This window comes from Colobus angolensis, unplaced genomic scaffold, assembly GCF_000951035.1.
Source record: "Colobus angolensis palliatus isolate OR3802 unplaced genomic scaffold, Cang.pa_1.0 Scaffold157, whole genome shotgun sequence".
Lineage (NCBI taxonomy): Eukaryota > Metazoa > Chordata > Mammalia > Primates > Cercopithecidae > Colobus > Colobus angolensis.
The window spans coordinates 776,138-790,356 of NW_012114677.1; the positions used below are offsets into that span (position 1 = coordinate 776,138).

The 14,219-nt window shown below is 61.4% G+C and overlaps 2 protein-coding genes across 2 annotated transcripts; both read left to right on the forward strand.

The window, feature by feature from the left end:
• The first annotated feature begins 2,028 nt into the window (after positions 1 to 2,028).
• On the forward strand, positions 2,029 to 14,065 carry MXD4 (MAX dimerization protein 4). Its single transcript, XM_011936821.1, has 5 exons — positions 2,029 to 2,197; positions 3,307 to 3,445; positions 8,940 to 9,054; positions 10,248 to 10,410; positions 10,790 to 14,065. The coding sequence occupies exons 1-5, from the start codon at positions 2,029 to 2,031 to the stop codon at positions 10,945 to 10,947; spliced, it is 744 nt and encodes a 247-aa protein (XP_011792211.1). The 3' UTR covers positions 10,948 to 14,065.
• LOC105508051 lies at positions 12,375 to 14,065 on the forward strand. The gene is made up of 3 exons (XM_011936822.1): positions 12,375 to 12,390; positions 12,831 to 13,293; positions 13,374 to 14,065. Exons 1-3 carry the CDS (start codon positions 12,375 to 12,377, stop codon positions 13,972 to 13,974), a joined length of 1,080 nt encoding a protein of 359 aa, XP_011792212.1. The 3' UTR covers positions 13,975 to 14,065.
• Positions 14,066 to 14,219: the final 154 nt, after the last annotated feature.

A 14,219-nucleotide genomic window follows, 5' to 3' on the forward strand; every position in this document is an offset into this window, starting at 1 on the left:
CCCCGCCCCCGAATTGTTCTGGACTTTTCCAGGCGGTAGAAAAGTTGTCAGCGGGCGCTGGCTGGTGCCCGGTCGGTCTGGGGAAACAGCTTCAGCCAGGGTCCCCAGGGGCTGCCGGCCCTAACCCCTTTTTTCCGCGGGTGGGTGGGCGGCCTCCTTTCGACTGACTCAGAGCCGAACTGTGCTGCTCGGCGACCTCCCCCAACTCCTAGGAGCCTGAACAGAGAAGGCGATTGGAGGCGCTGTCCTGGGCCACCACTCCTCCCAGGGTGCCCACCGCTCCTGCCCGGCCTCCTGACACAGCGAAACTCCAGCCACCAGTGTGGGGGTCGTCGTCTTTAAGACGGAGGCCTTTTAAGGGGGCGGGAGGAGGGGCAGGCTGCACGTCAGGGGCCCCATGAAGTCATTACTCCTGGTGCCAGCTGCGCCCTCCATACCTTGGCCTCGTGTTCAGGCAGCAGAACGCCTGAAGCTGGGGTGCGTACAGGTGCCCCGCGTGGGAAATGGGGATCCTGGGCCGGGGCTCCCCAGGGATTTCCGTCTTCCTCGCTGCTGTGAGGACCACGGCACACCTGGCCCTGTCTGGGCCCACCTTGGCCCAGCCCTTCTGTGTGAGCAGGCTGGGAGCTGCGTTTGTGGAGGGCTTCAGAGCCCCAAGGCATGGCTCATTCCTGTGGCCTGCCTGTTCTCGGGAAACAGAAAGGCTGGCGCAGGGACCCATCTCTGTGGTGTCCTGAGCCAGGCGAGGAATTAGTGAGTCCCCTGCTGCCCTGGCTGGGATCTGCCCCTGGTCCCTTATTGGGGACAGTTTGGGGGAGGACAGGAGTGTGATGAGGGGACCATTGCCACAGGCCTCCTCAGTGAGCCAGGCCGGCCCCTGCTGCTGCTTCTCACCAGACCGAGTCCCTGACCGGTGGAGAACTCCGGGTCGCGAGCTGGGGCTCCCCCAGCGTGGAGTACCCAGAGCAGACAACCAGCATCCTGGCCAAGGCTGCCCGAACACTGCCTCTATGCTGAGTGTTTTACACACGCAGCCGGTTCATCTTCACCCCAGGCTCAGAGAGGCGATGTGATTTTTATCTCTATTTATGGCCAAGGAAACTGAGGCAAGGAGAGGTTTAGTTACTTGTCCACCACTCACCCACCTCTGATGACAGCTGTTCTGACTTGGGGTCTTAGCTGTCCACGTTCTGCTGGGACAGAGACCATGGGGGCACTGTTGAGGGAGGCATAGGGCTCCCTAACTCTGGTGCATCTCCCCCTGGCTCCTCTGGGCCGAGCCCAGCTCCCCTGGGGCTTCAGGCAGCCCAGGGCTGGCAGCTTGGCTCCTCCCTTGATGGGCAGCACTGCCCTGGAGGCTTTCCTCAGCCAGCCCAGACAAGTAGCCGGGCAGAGCAGGGGGTGAGAGGGTCTCTGAGCCCCTGACTTGTCTCCACCTGTGAGGCTTCCATGCTCTGCCAAGGTGAGGGAGGGGACATGGCACAGTGGGGCTGGGGCAACAGGTAGGGAGTGGGGCCAGAGGACAGTGTCAGGGTTGAGGGAGGCGGCAGGGGACTGGGGCCAACCTGCAGGGGGGTCTATTCTATGGGAAGTATGCTTGTCTCCTGGGGTCACAGGAGTGCTGGGAATGCACTTGGCCCAGCCTCAGCGGGGATGAGTCCCATCTCTCCTGAGGGATAGAGTGCTCCCGGGACCCATGTGGCGAACATCCCCCTCGATGGGCCCCAAGGGTCTCTGGCTCCAGGAGGAGCTGCAGGAGGGGCCCTGGCTGCTGGAGGAGTGCTCCCTGCCTCCAGGGTGGGGTCCAGTCCCACGCCACCCTTCAAGGGCTAGGCAGGTAGGCTTTTACATTGAAGGGCACCTGCTGACCCTGACCTCCCTTCTGAGCCAGCAGACTACAGACCCATGTGGCCAGGCTGCGGTTTGGGCTGAGGACAGAGAGCACAGCTCATTCCTGTGGCCTGCCTGTTCTGGGGAAGCAGAAGGGCTGGTGCAGGGGCCCATCTCTGTGAGGCCAGTGAGGAGCATATGGCTGTGGCCTCTGCTCGCTCTGGCCGGCCCTGGCTGGCCCTGGCAGTGATTCTTGAGGCTCCTTGTCCAGCCCATGTGACCATCAGGCTCTCCAGGATCCTGAGACCTGGGTCTGGAGGCTCTGCTGAGGCTACACAGGGGGGCCCAGAGCCTGTTGGTGCAGCAGGTGGGAGGGGCAGGCCCTTGGCCTGAGTGGATGGGACAGGAGACGCCAGATCCCAAGTTCCTGAAGCAGGCAGTGGTCAACAGGAACTTCAGGAAGGAGCCAGGACCTGAGGGCAGGGAGAGGCCTCAGGGCTGGGTCTGGAGGTGCCCCGAAGTGGTCTGAGCTCTCTGCCCACCTGTGCAGCAGCATCCTGGGAGGCCCGGGAGCCCTGGCTGGCCTGTGGGGTCCTGCCTGGACTGGGAATGTGGCCTGGAGCTGGGAGCGAGGTCCCCCTGCCTCGTTGTCCTCCAGGGCAGATGCTGTGGCACGTGCTGTGGTGCTCGGAGTTGTGTGCCCATGTCTGAATGGGCAAGACAGGTGAGCAGCAGGTGGGGCCACTGTCCCCAGAGAGGCTGAGCCCGGGCCTCCAGGGCGGCCCATCCTGCTAGCGCACAGTCCCCGAGGGAAGTGGAAGGGCTGGCGTCAGTGTCCCCCTCCGCCCACCGGCCTGGGAAGCATCCACATCTCAGAAGCCCCCTCATGGGCTGACCTGGCTGACACTGCTGTGTGGTCCCCATTGGTAAGGTGGGCTGTGGTCACGCAGGTGTGTGAGCCCAACAGAGTGGTGGTGTCAGGACAGGACCACCCGTGTCCTGAGGGCCAGGTCTCGGCTCCATCTCCACCTGCTGTTTGTCCCAGGTACTAGGCTGCTTTGGCTCCAAGGACACAGCTGGCCTCAGGGATTGGGGAGCAGGGAAGGCAAGTAGTTAGTAGGGGTCAGCGCCAGGACCTGCTGCTGCTCCCTGGGCCTCCCCCACCCCTCTGGAAGGAGGCCTGGGTCCTCCTGCCAGCCAGATTCCCCACAGGCCTTGCTAGGTGGGCTCGTGGCGCTGAGCGCCCTGGACCTGCCTGCATCTCTGGGCGTCCCTGTGAGCAGACCCGGCCCCTGTTGCTGCTTCTCACCAAACCAAGTCCCTGACCCATGGAGAACTCCCGGGCGTGAGCTGGGGCTCCCCCAGCATGCAGTACCCAAAGCTGACAACCAGTGTCCACCCTCAGCACGTGGTTCCCCCAACCCTGGGTGGGCAGCTGTCCCAGCCCTCACTGTTCTGGTCCATTCTGGAATCCAGACACAGCCAGCCACTGTCTGCAGGTCCTGGCCCCTGAGGAGGGCGCTGTTCTCTGTGCCCTGGTGGTCACGCAGCAGAGTGAGCTCTGTCTTTCTGTCTCCCTAAACAGGTCTTCACACAACGAGCTAGAAAAGCACAGGTAAGTGATCCCCCCAGCCCCCAACGTGAGCCCAGCACCTGGCCCACCCTTCTACTGAGGGTATGTGGTGCGCTGAGCCCGCCCTTGTCCCGGGCATGGCCAAGTGTGCTGCTAGAGTGTGTCCTTGTCTTGGGAAGGGTCAAGCTTGGAGGAGGAGGCTGAGGTCTGTTTCAGGCACTCTGTGCTAGAGGCAGGAGATGGCGGGGGGCCCAGGCCCTGCTTTCCGGAGCTCATCCAAGTGGGAGTCAGAGACCTGGAGCAGGGCCCCTTATGCTATGTGACAGTCAGGGCCCTTAGCTTTCACAACAGTGGTCTCCAGTCAGGAGGGTTCGGCTCTCTGCCCTGTGCATTCTGGGGTCTGCCTTCCAAGGAGCCGTGCTACAGGCTCGTCCGAGGGGCAGATGGAGAGCAGCCAGTCCCTGGCCGTGTGGGAAGCTCCGGCCCAGGGCAGGATTCAGGCGAGCCCTCGAGTAAAGCTGCGGGGTGTTCGTTCCCCCTGGTGACAGCCGGAGGCGGCTAGGGCTGCAGGCCCAGCTCTGCTGCTGGGGATGAGGTGCAGGTGAGCTCAGGGGCCTAGGGGCTGGCAGTGGGAGCCCTGGGTGAGTGCAGAGGCAGCCCTAGAGGCAGGAGCCGCCATGCTAGGACGAGGAAGGTTCCCCTGAAGGATGCTGGGCCATCGCTCCCTCCTGACTTGTGATCCCATCTGTGAAATGGGTCAGCTCTTTCTTCCCTTCCTGGTGAGGCAGGTCTGCGTGCTGGCTGAGCCCCCCCTCCCCCCGTCCCCTCTAGAAAAATTTGGTGCTCGGCCAGGTCTCCGCCTCCCCCCCATGTCTACCCCCACAGCAGCGCCAACTTCCGTTCCCCTGGGATTCGGGCTGCTGGCTGGGGCGGGCAGCTGGGCAGGGACAGAACGCAGTGTTCTCTGAGGAACTGCACTTCCTGGACAGGTCATGTGTGTTTGGGGGGTTCCCTAGAGGCCACAGAGGTGGGGGCAGGTAGAGGACCCAAGAGAACCAGGGAGGCCTGGAGTTGTTCCCAGGCCTAAGGAGACCAGCCTAGCCTTGACCAAGACCCAGGAGCCGGGGCAGGCACTTGGGGGTGTTCAGGGAAGGCTTCCTGGAGGCAGTCCCTGGGAGGACAGCTTCCCAGTGGGGACAGACTGAGGGGCAGTGACATTGGGGGAGGATGGGTGGCAAGGATGGGGCAGCCATTGGGGAGGACAGGGGACCCCTGTAGCTGCCGTTTGACCTGGCTTTTCCCTCTGCTCTCTCTTTGCAGAGGCTGCATTTAGCCAGGGCCTCATGGAGCCTTCTTGAGACACAGAGGAGGGATGGGTGGGCGGCCAGGGTGTCTCTGTGGACTCCCCCTCCCCAGTGCAGGGGGTTTCTGTCTCTGGCTGGCCAAGAGGCACATGTGGACAGCCCCAGGCACTCACTGGCCTGGGGCCCTGGATCACAGCCTACCTGATGCCAGCTGCTCTTGGCTGCAGGAAGGGCTGCGTGCTGTCTTGAGGAAGGAAGGAAGCCCCTGGCTGGGCCACCCAGCCATCCCCGGGAGGCAGGCCCTGGACATTGCTTTGCCCGGAGGTGTCCCCTTACTGGGGACTGGGCAGAGCCTATGGGACTTCCCCTTGTGGGTGCTCTGAGCCAAGCCCGCCCAGCCCTTCTCCTCCTCCCTTTGTAGAGAGGCAGCTTCAGCAGGTCTGAGGCCGGGGCATCGTTGCCGACCCCAGGGTCCTGGGGACTGTGGAGGCCTCACCTTCTTGGCTGCTGACCTCACTGGCCCTACTCCAGGCTATGGTCTTAGTGTGTTTTGGGGGAAGGTCCCAGCCTTCTGTCCTGGCCCTTGACAGCCCCTGGATGGCAGAGCCCATCCCAAAGGCCAGTCCAGAGTCCTCAGCTGAGTCCCTGCCCCACATTCCCCCAAGCATGTCAGGGTTTTGGGAGGTCCCCAGGAGCCCCGTGCAGCCCAGCCTCATGTGCTGATGCAGCCTCACACGGCCTTCACGTACCTCGGGAAGTTCTGTTGGCAACATCTAGAAAATGCAGGCAGACAGAGGGAGTGGGAGGCACGTTTGCTCCTGGGCCGCCCCTAGCTCCCCGTCGGCCGCAGCCAGGTTCTCTGGTTGGCTGGGACGCTGGCGTGGAGCCATGCTCTCTCGGTGCCCTGGGTCCCCCTCTGGGTTTGGGGTTTTTGGGGGGAGCTGGAAAGTGCTGCGTCAGAGGTGGGACTGCTGTTGAGACCAGCCCAGCGCGCTAGTCCTGCAGGCGGGTTCTGCCTCCTGAATCCACACAGGGTTCCTTCAGGAAGTGGGGGTTTTAAAAGCCCTTTGGATGCCCAGGGACAGCCGTGGGGTGCTGACAGGGGGCCCAGGGCACTGCAGCGGCTTCAGGAGGGGAGGGCTCAGTGGGAGCCCAGTGCAGCGCTGGGCCAAGGGGCTTCCTGGCTCAGAGGGGTGGGTGGGGGTCTTCCTGGGGTCCCACAACCAGCCACTGGTAGAGTTGGCTCCAGGCCACTGCCACTGCTCAGGGCAGGAATTTCTGTGGCCTCCAGCCCTGGCGCCTGCCCTCCTGGGCCAGGTGGGCCTGTTACTGGCTTGGACAGTGCGTGTGTGTGGTCAGATGGCTTCTGTTTGTCTCTCGAGAAAGGTGTTCCGTGATTTCTAAAGCGGTCTGTTCACGGACCTCCCCTGCACCCCACCCCAGAGACTGCATCCCAGGCACTCGGAGGCTGAGCCACATCCTCCTCTGCTCCCCGCGGGCACTAACATTGCCGATGAGACTTGGATAAGGAGGGGACCTTGTTCTCCATTTCCTCACTTGATCTTTCACCTGACACCACGTACGTAAGTCCCGTCCACCTGCGTCAGGGCACACTCCTCCACCTGCTCATCCCCGATGACTGCACAGGACACTTGGCTGTGCCACCAGCGTTCTTAGTGATGACCCTCTGGTTAACACAGGGACTTCCGGACCGTCCTGCCATGTGCCTTGGTGGGCACAGACCTTTGTGGATCCGAAGGGATAGTTTTGTAGGACCAAGGCCCTAAAAGTAGAGATGCTGGTTGGCGGTCAGTGATAACTGTGCCGATGGCCCTTCAGACCTGTGTCCCCTTTTGCTCTCCCACCAGCAAACCATCAACGATCCCTCGAGTTGGCTGGCGCAGGAGCCATCCCTTCTCACGTCAGCCCCTCGGAGGGTGCCAGTCGTACCTCCTTGTTTGCGTGTGCGTTTCCTGGCTCTGGTGAGATGGAGCCGGGCGTTAGGTTAGGTTGGCCCTCGTGTCCTGCAGTCTGTTTGTGTCCTCCGCCTGTTGTGATGTCGAGGCATTCTGCTTTTAATTTTTGATGTGTATGAGCTTAAAATACCACGAATACTAACCATTTGTCTTTTATATGTATTGCAAAGATTTTTCTACTTGTTATTTGTCTGTTAGCTGTGTTTTTCTTTCTTGTGCAAACGTGTCTTTCTCTGGTTGTTACAGCAATGTGTGTGTGTGTGTGTGTGTGTTTTTTAGCATAGAAAACCTGAAAAATACAGAAAAGTACAAAGCTAAAGAAATAAAATTGCCAGGCACATCGCCTGGAGACGCACGCTCCCTGTGCCTCGTTTTGTTCTGTCGTCTCTTGTGTGCGTCTGCTCTTTTATTTTTTAAACAAAATTGGGTCACTTGTCACCTGTGTGGTTCCGTATTCTAATTTTTTCACTTAACATTCATGATGTGCACATGTAACACACTAAAATGATAATGAGGTTGTTTTGGGGTGGTGGAATTTGGGGGTACTTTTAATTTGTTTTCCTTTTAAAGTTGATTTGCATTTTTAAATTGTTCTGCAGAGGTCATGTAGTGCTGATGTAATTATGTGGTGGGCTGGAAAGCCATTTGCTAGAGTGGACCAGGGAAGGAGGCCCTTGGTAACACCCCCACCTGCAGACCTAGTCCCAGTGCTGGCTGCAGTACGTTGGCAACGTGCCTTGGGAAAGGGCCCCTCCTTTAGCAGAGAGAGCACCCTTTGGCCTCTTGCCTGCACAGTTCCTGGGTTGGGGGTTGGCAGGGCGCTCGCTCCTGTTGGAGGTGGGGAGGCTGAGTTTCCAGAAACTGGGGTAGTCATGTAGTGGCAGCCTGGGACCCCTTTCCCTGCACCTGTGCACGGGAGGCAGCGTGGGAGATGCTGAGGATCTTGGCCCCATTCAGGTCACCTCCAGGCAGACCTCCCGACTGGTGCAGCTGTTAACCGCTGCACCCAGCAGCCCCCTCCTTCTTCAGTCTCCTCCTCTGTCCAAAGGAAATGGCTGTCCCTGCCCACGTTACTCCCAGGGGGACAAGATTTGCTGGGCTTGGGAACGGCAGGAGCAGACATGCCAGGGCTGGGGTGCTCAGTGTTGGCGCCATGTGGGGAAAGTCACGTGTGTAGGCATCAGCTGAGGCAGGGCAGTTGGGCGGCAGGTTTTCAAAAGATTCAACAAGTATTCCTACCCCTTGACTTGGTCATTCCGCTCGTAAGGATTTACCCAAAGCCAGGTGTCCTATATTTGGAAGCAGACTTTGTGACCTGCACGGGATGGGTGAGTCTGTGGTTGAACATGGCAGTGACAAAACCTCCTGGTGCCATGCACTGCTAGGCAGGTGCATGTGGGCGTGGCCAGGGTCCCAGGCCTCTGGGTGAGCTGGACTCCCTGCACCCCGTGAGCTCCACCATCCTCCCCCGCAGACAAGCAGGCCAGCCGGGAAGGCGGTGTTTCCGCAGGGGCAGGCCTAGGATGAAGCCGGGGCCCCTCTCCCGAGGTGCCCGATGAATGTGTCCTGGAGTATGGTAGCGTGTGAGCAAGTGCCCTTGAGTGTGAACAAGCAAGCAAGCACCACTGGGTGTCACGGCTCCAGTTCTGTGAAAAGTGGATTCATCTGTGGATACAGGGACAGACTCTGGAATGAGGCGGTTTGCAAGGGGATATGAAACTTGGGTTGGAAGGGCCTGGTCCCTGGCCCTCCCTTAGGCTGATCATGTTTCCATGGTCACAAAAGTGACAGAGAGCACATTGTGCACGGTGAGGTGGAGAGACATAAATCTTGTCTGGGTCTCTCTAGATCTCTGGGTGCAGCCTGAACAGCACCCGTCGCCTTACCCCACCCTGCCCTGCATGAGGACTCCAGGGCAGGGATGGGGGATGGGGGATGGGGGATGGCAGGGGGGCGAGCTGGGGCTCCTGGGCAGTGCCTGGTGGTGACGCACTGAGACTCTGCAGGCCATGGTGAGCTGGGCGTTTCTGCCGGGTGTCTGGGAGCTGTGGGTGTTGGGCTGCTCCTGGGGTGGGGGGAGTTCCCAGCCAGGCCAGGAGGGGATCCTCAGAGAGGGACCCTCAGCACATCTGCAGCAGTGGATGGTGAGGATGGGTCTGTGCAGGGCCCTGCAAACTGCCTCCTGCCCTCCCCCAGACCTCTCACCCCATGGGCTTTGCCACCCCAGCCTGATGGTTCTGTCTCTGGCTCTTTCAGACGAGCCAAACTCAGGCTGTACCTGGAGCAGCTCAAGCAACTGGTGCCCCTGGGCCCCGACAGCACCCGCCACACCACGCTGAGCCTCCTGAAGCGGGCCAAGGTGCATATCAAGGTGAGTGGGCCTTGCACTCCACCCTGCCCTGTCCGGCTGCCTCGGTGTCCCTGCATGCCCGGGGGGTGTGCTCACAGGGGACCCTGGGCAGCCCTTGGATCAGAGGGCCTGAAGGTGGGTGGGGAGCCATCTGGCGGGTGTGTGTCGGGGGCCTAGTGGTTTTTGCCAGGGTGGAGGAGCAGCAACAGAAGCTGCCAAAGGGTCGAGGTAGTTCCGTGGCTTGTGCTGCGTTTGTTGGGTGCTGATGGCATAAGAAGCCGCAGTGCGGCATAGGCTGGGGTGGAGAGGAGGAGTTCGGGGGACAGATAGCTCTCTGGGGCCCTGGGCTGTGAAGAGGCAGCTGCTAGAAGGAGAGAGTGGGCCAGGAAGGAGAGAAGAGGCCAGGAGGGGCAGGGTTTCCTGGGTGCCATCAGAAGGCAGAATAAAAGTAGGCAGCCTGGTGGGGGTGCCAGGGTGGAGGTTGGGGCAGTGGGGGCTGGCAGCAGGTCTGGGCTGAGGGAGACATTCCCTGGGGCAGCCCCCAAAGGACTTTTGACAGCTCTGTTGGTTTGGGGGCCTTGTGACATTTGGGCCAACCAGGGCAAGTCTCCATCTGCTCTGAGGGCCTCTGCCTGCATAGGCATGGCCACCTCCAGGCTGGGGTGGCAGGAGCTTTGAGAGGGGCACAACCAGAGCCCTGGGAGCCCTCACAGAGCAAGCAGCGTCTCAGTGGGGCCCACAGGAAGGTTTAGAGAGGGCAGGGTGCAGGTGTTGCAGAAATAGGCATGGCACAAGCCACAGCCCTGCAGGGGCAGGCAGGGCTGGGAGTGTGTGAGGAGACCCGCTGGAAGCAGGACTGTCCTGGAGAAGGTGCCAGCCAAAGATCGGGTAGCGTTGACCCAGGGTGTCATGGCCACACATGGCTCAGCTTGACCAAGGCTGCCTGGTGGCTGCAGGTATTAGAGCTGGGCCATAGATGGAAACCATAGGGCTGGGAGGTGGCATCTGACTGTGACCGCCTGGCTGGGACAGAGAGGGATCCACCTCAGGCTGTGGGGCCGGTAGAGACTGGGCACCCTGTGGCCCATAGCCTGGCTAGGTCTTGTCAAGGAGAGGGAACCTCCCCGGCCCAGGCCTGGGTGCCCCGGTTCCTGGCCAGGGGGAAGTGGGGAGTCCCCTTCCCGCTGTGGGCTCACAGCCCCCCTTGCCCGCAGAAACTGGAGGAGCAGGACCGCCGGGCACTGAGCATCAAGGAGCAGCTGCAGCAGGAGCATCGCTTCCTGAAGCGGCGCCTGGAGCAGCTGTCGGTGCAGAGCGTGGAGCGCGTGCGCACAGATAGCACAGGCTCCGCCGTGTCCACGGACGACTCAGAGCAAGGTGGGGCGTGGGGCAGCCTCACCTGGGCCTCCGGGCACTCAGTGGCGCCGCTCCCTGGGTGGAGAGAAGGCGCCTGGTGCTGGGGTTGGGGAGAACCCTCCCAGCTCCCTGCTGCACTGGGGTGTGTGTTTGTCACCGTGTAAGCGCAGAAGGGACTGGACAGGGAGGGTGGGATGCAGAGGCCGCATGGCCCGCTGAGGACTGGTGCTTCTGAGGCTGGGTCCTTAGCCAGAGCCCTCCTGGTGTCTGCTGCCCCAGGGCCCAGACAGCGCCGTCTGCACTTCTGCTCCTCTGCCCAGAGCTTCTGCTTCCAGAAAAGGGAGAAATGGGCTGGCACCCTTAGAGTGGCCTGACCCCATCCCCGCTCTGTTCTCCCCAGAAGTGGACATAGAGGGCATGGAATTTGGCCCTGGTGAGCTGGACAGTGTTGGCAGCAGCAGTGACGCGGACGACCACTACAGCCTGCAGAGTGGCAGCGGCGGCGACAGTGGCTTCGGGCCCCACTGCCGGCGGCTGGGCCGCCCCGCCCTCTCGTAGGTCCGTGCCCTCTGCTCCCTGGCCTGCCTGCCCGCCAGCCACGCGTGTCAGCCCTCCAGTTCTCCTTCAGTTGATGCCAGCCTCTCCACAGGCCCACTGCTGTGCCATTCTGGAAACTCCAGCTGCCGCCTGGGCTGCCTGGCACTGCCCGCTTGCTGGTCAGGGCCTGCCGAGCTGCCTGCCCCTCTCAGCGGGGCAGAGTCCCCTGCCAGGAGGCAGGGCCCAGCTTCCACGTCCGGAGCCTTGGTCAGCGTAGTCGCCCACGGTCTGTTCTCAGATTCCTAATCATTCCAGAAGTATTAAATATCATTGCTGCAAACCTCGGCAGGTGCCGTGTGAGGGGCTTAATGACCACCACAGGGAGCTCAGACCCCAACCCTGGATCCCAGGAGAAAGGAGTGGACCGAGGAAGGAAGGAAGGAAGGCAAGGCTGTCTGTCCATCCGTCCGTCTGTCCACCTACCTGTCAGTCCACATAGGCTCCTGGCGTGGACAAGGGATCTGTGAAGGGCGGGACCTGGGTGAGCACCTGGGGCAGGTGGGTGGTCAAGGTCCTTCCCACATCGCAGTTGTCAGAACCTAGGGCTGGGCTCTCGGGGCAGGCCAGGCCAGCCCAGCCCACACGAACTGGGCAGTGTCTGCTCTGGTAGGACTGTCAGATGCACACACGCACGCACCTAGGTACACGCACTCATGTACATGCTCACACACGCAGACACACCTGGGCACCCCGAGGTCACCTGTTCTGGGGATGATGGCCTTCAGGGGTCACCTGGCAAACATCAGCCCCTGGGCTGTGCCTGGTTCCCCCTCCAGCTCCCGCTCACCCACGCCCACCCATCCTGCCTGCCTGTCTGCATAGGAGAGGGGCATCTCTTCCTGGCTAGGGCTGGGGTGAGCTGGAGGCTGGTAAAAGTTGCAGCCACTGGGTCCTCGGGGGCTTATTCATCTCCCTTTTTTAAACAAAAAGCAAAAAAGTAAAATGCTGCACTGCCCAGCAGCCCAGTTAGGGCTCCGGGAGCCACCTTAGGAAAGGGCTCTTCATGAGCTCTGCTGCGGCAGCCTCAGCTGGCAGAGAGGCTTTCCCAAAAAAAAACAAAACAACCATTTTTTAAAGAAAGAAAGCCTAAAGACTCTCGGCCAAGGGACGTCCGTGTGTGCCGCCTCTGTTTCCTGTACCAGATTTTTGTACTCTATTTTCCTAGCCATTGTTGTGTCCTTGTTTGCTGAGGGGTGGGAGCCACCCAGCGTCTCAGGGACCTGTCCCTCTGTCATGTCGTCAAAGTGTGCCTTGTGTCTTGTGTCTGGCCTTGCCCTTCCCACCAGCATGTCCCTCGTGGCTCAGGGTGCCCCAGGCCTGCCCAGCTAGTGCTGTCCTCTCATCTCCTGTGGGCAGCCCCTCCCAGCAGCCAGGGCTTCCTGGGGGCGATGCAGCCAGGCCCCTGTGGGTGGCACGGGGGGGCCTAGTGTTGCCCTCCCCAGCAGCTGGCAGGGGCCTACTTGCTCACTAGAGAGGTGGATTCTCACCTGTCACCTGACTCGAGCCCCCTGCTTCCTGGCCTAAGTGAGGGCTCCAGGTTTCAGACACTGGCAGCCAATGAAGACTGCTCACTGGGTGGTGCAGGCCTGGCACCAGGAGGCTTGCAGCCGCCTTTCCTTCCTGACGTTCTCTGTCCTTGGGGCTGGCCCACAGCAGTGCCTGCCGTGCCTCTGGTGCATCTCTAGCCAATTTCCATATCATGGGGAAAATTTGTGTCTATTTCCAGTCATAGGCATAGATGCCCCAGGGTGGGGGGCCCTTTGTGGTGGAAAGGGGTCCCTGGAAACAACTCTGGTACAGAACCTGCCCTGCAGGCCATAGGGGGTGTGGTGCCTGGAGCTGAGGGGCATCCGAACGCGTTGTGGGTGGTTGTGAGGAGGCCTGTCTGCATCTTCTTCTGGCCCCACTGGGGGCCAGGGGCACCCAGAAAGGAGCTTCCCCTGCCTGCCTGATTCTGTTCCCCCCGAGGCTTCATTTCAAACACTGCGGCACCTCTGAGCAAGGCGGGCCATGTGTAAAACCTTGCTTCCCCAGCCAGCACTCCAGGGTCCTGAGGTGGTCGTGTCCCTGCCCTCAATTCTTGAAGCACCAGCTCCCTGCCCCACCCTCCAGTGCCTGGGGCAGCCAGGGGGCTTCTGCTCTCATCTCTGACCAGCAGAATCCACCCAGGGACCAGTGGTGGCCCCTCAGCCGACCCTCCCAGCAGCTCAGCCTGTGGCTCTTGAGGCCGTGGTTCCCACGTGGACTGGGAGGCAGTCTCATAGCCACCCGGGGTGCTGTTCAGCTGCCCCTCCCTGCCACCAGCAGGTGGGTGAAGGGTGGCCCACTGGGTGGGGGCTAGTGTTAGGAGTCACCATATGCTCAAACCTCCCACTGCTCCCTGCCAGGGGCCCAGGCTGCCATCACTGGAGGCTGCAGGGACCAAGAGGCCATCACCGTGTCTATAGAGAGCAGACAGGAGCAGAACAGCGCCGGGGGCTCCTGAGCCTCTGCGTGTGCCCTCCCAGCCCACACCGGTGCTCTCGGCCACTGAGCACCCAGACGCAGGCTTGGGTTCCCCAGACTTACTGGAAGGCAGCTCCCGCATACCAGGATAACCCCTGCAAACCGCATAGCAGACCCCACCATCCTCGCAGAGGGGAAAAGGCTGCAGCAAGGCTTTGCCTCTGCAGACCCCATCTTAGTGGCGCCGTGCTTGGGCCTGTGTTCCCCGGGTGGTGGAGCCCTGTACTGACTGGTCTGTGGCCCTGGGGGCCCCACTCTGCTGTCTGCCCCAGCCCATGCCGTCTGCTGGGCAAGGCAGGCTCTCCCGTGCCCTGCCTCCCTCTGTCAGGGAACCTGGGACCCCTCTCCTCACTGCCTGCCCAGAGGACCCTGACCCTGGGTCAGCGGTGTGGCCCCAGGTCCATGTTGGGCACTAGGGCAGGTTCCGTGCCAGAGTCAGGGGCCACACGAGGGCCTGGTGCCGGTGAGGGAGGTGTGCGCTAGAGGGGAAAGGGGCCCCCGCCCACCTGTCCACCGTGTGGGCCATGCTGTGTCCTTATGTTATTGTAATATAAATACAGATTTTTATATCTCACCCTGCTGGCTCCGGCTCTTTCTGTGATTGTCACTGTCACCATGCTTTGCGCCCTGCCCTCGGCCTCCAAGCAGAGAGCCTGGCCCAGTGGCACCACACTATGTGGCCTTTGGGCCGTGGCCCTCGTTGCCCTACCACAGCCTCTTTTCTGGGA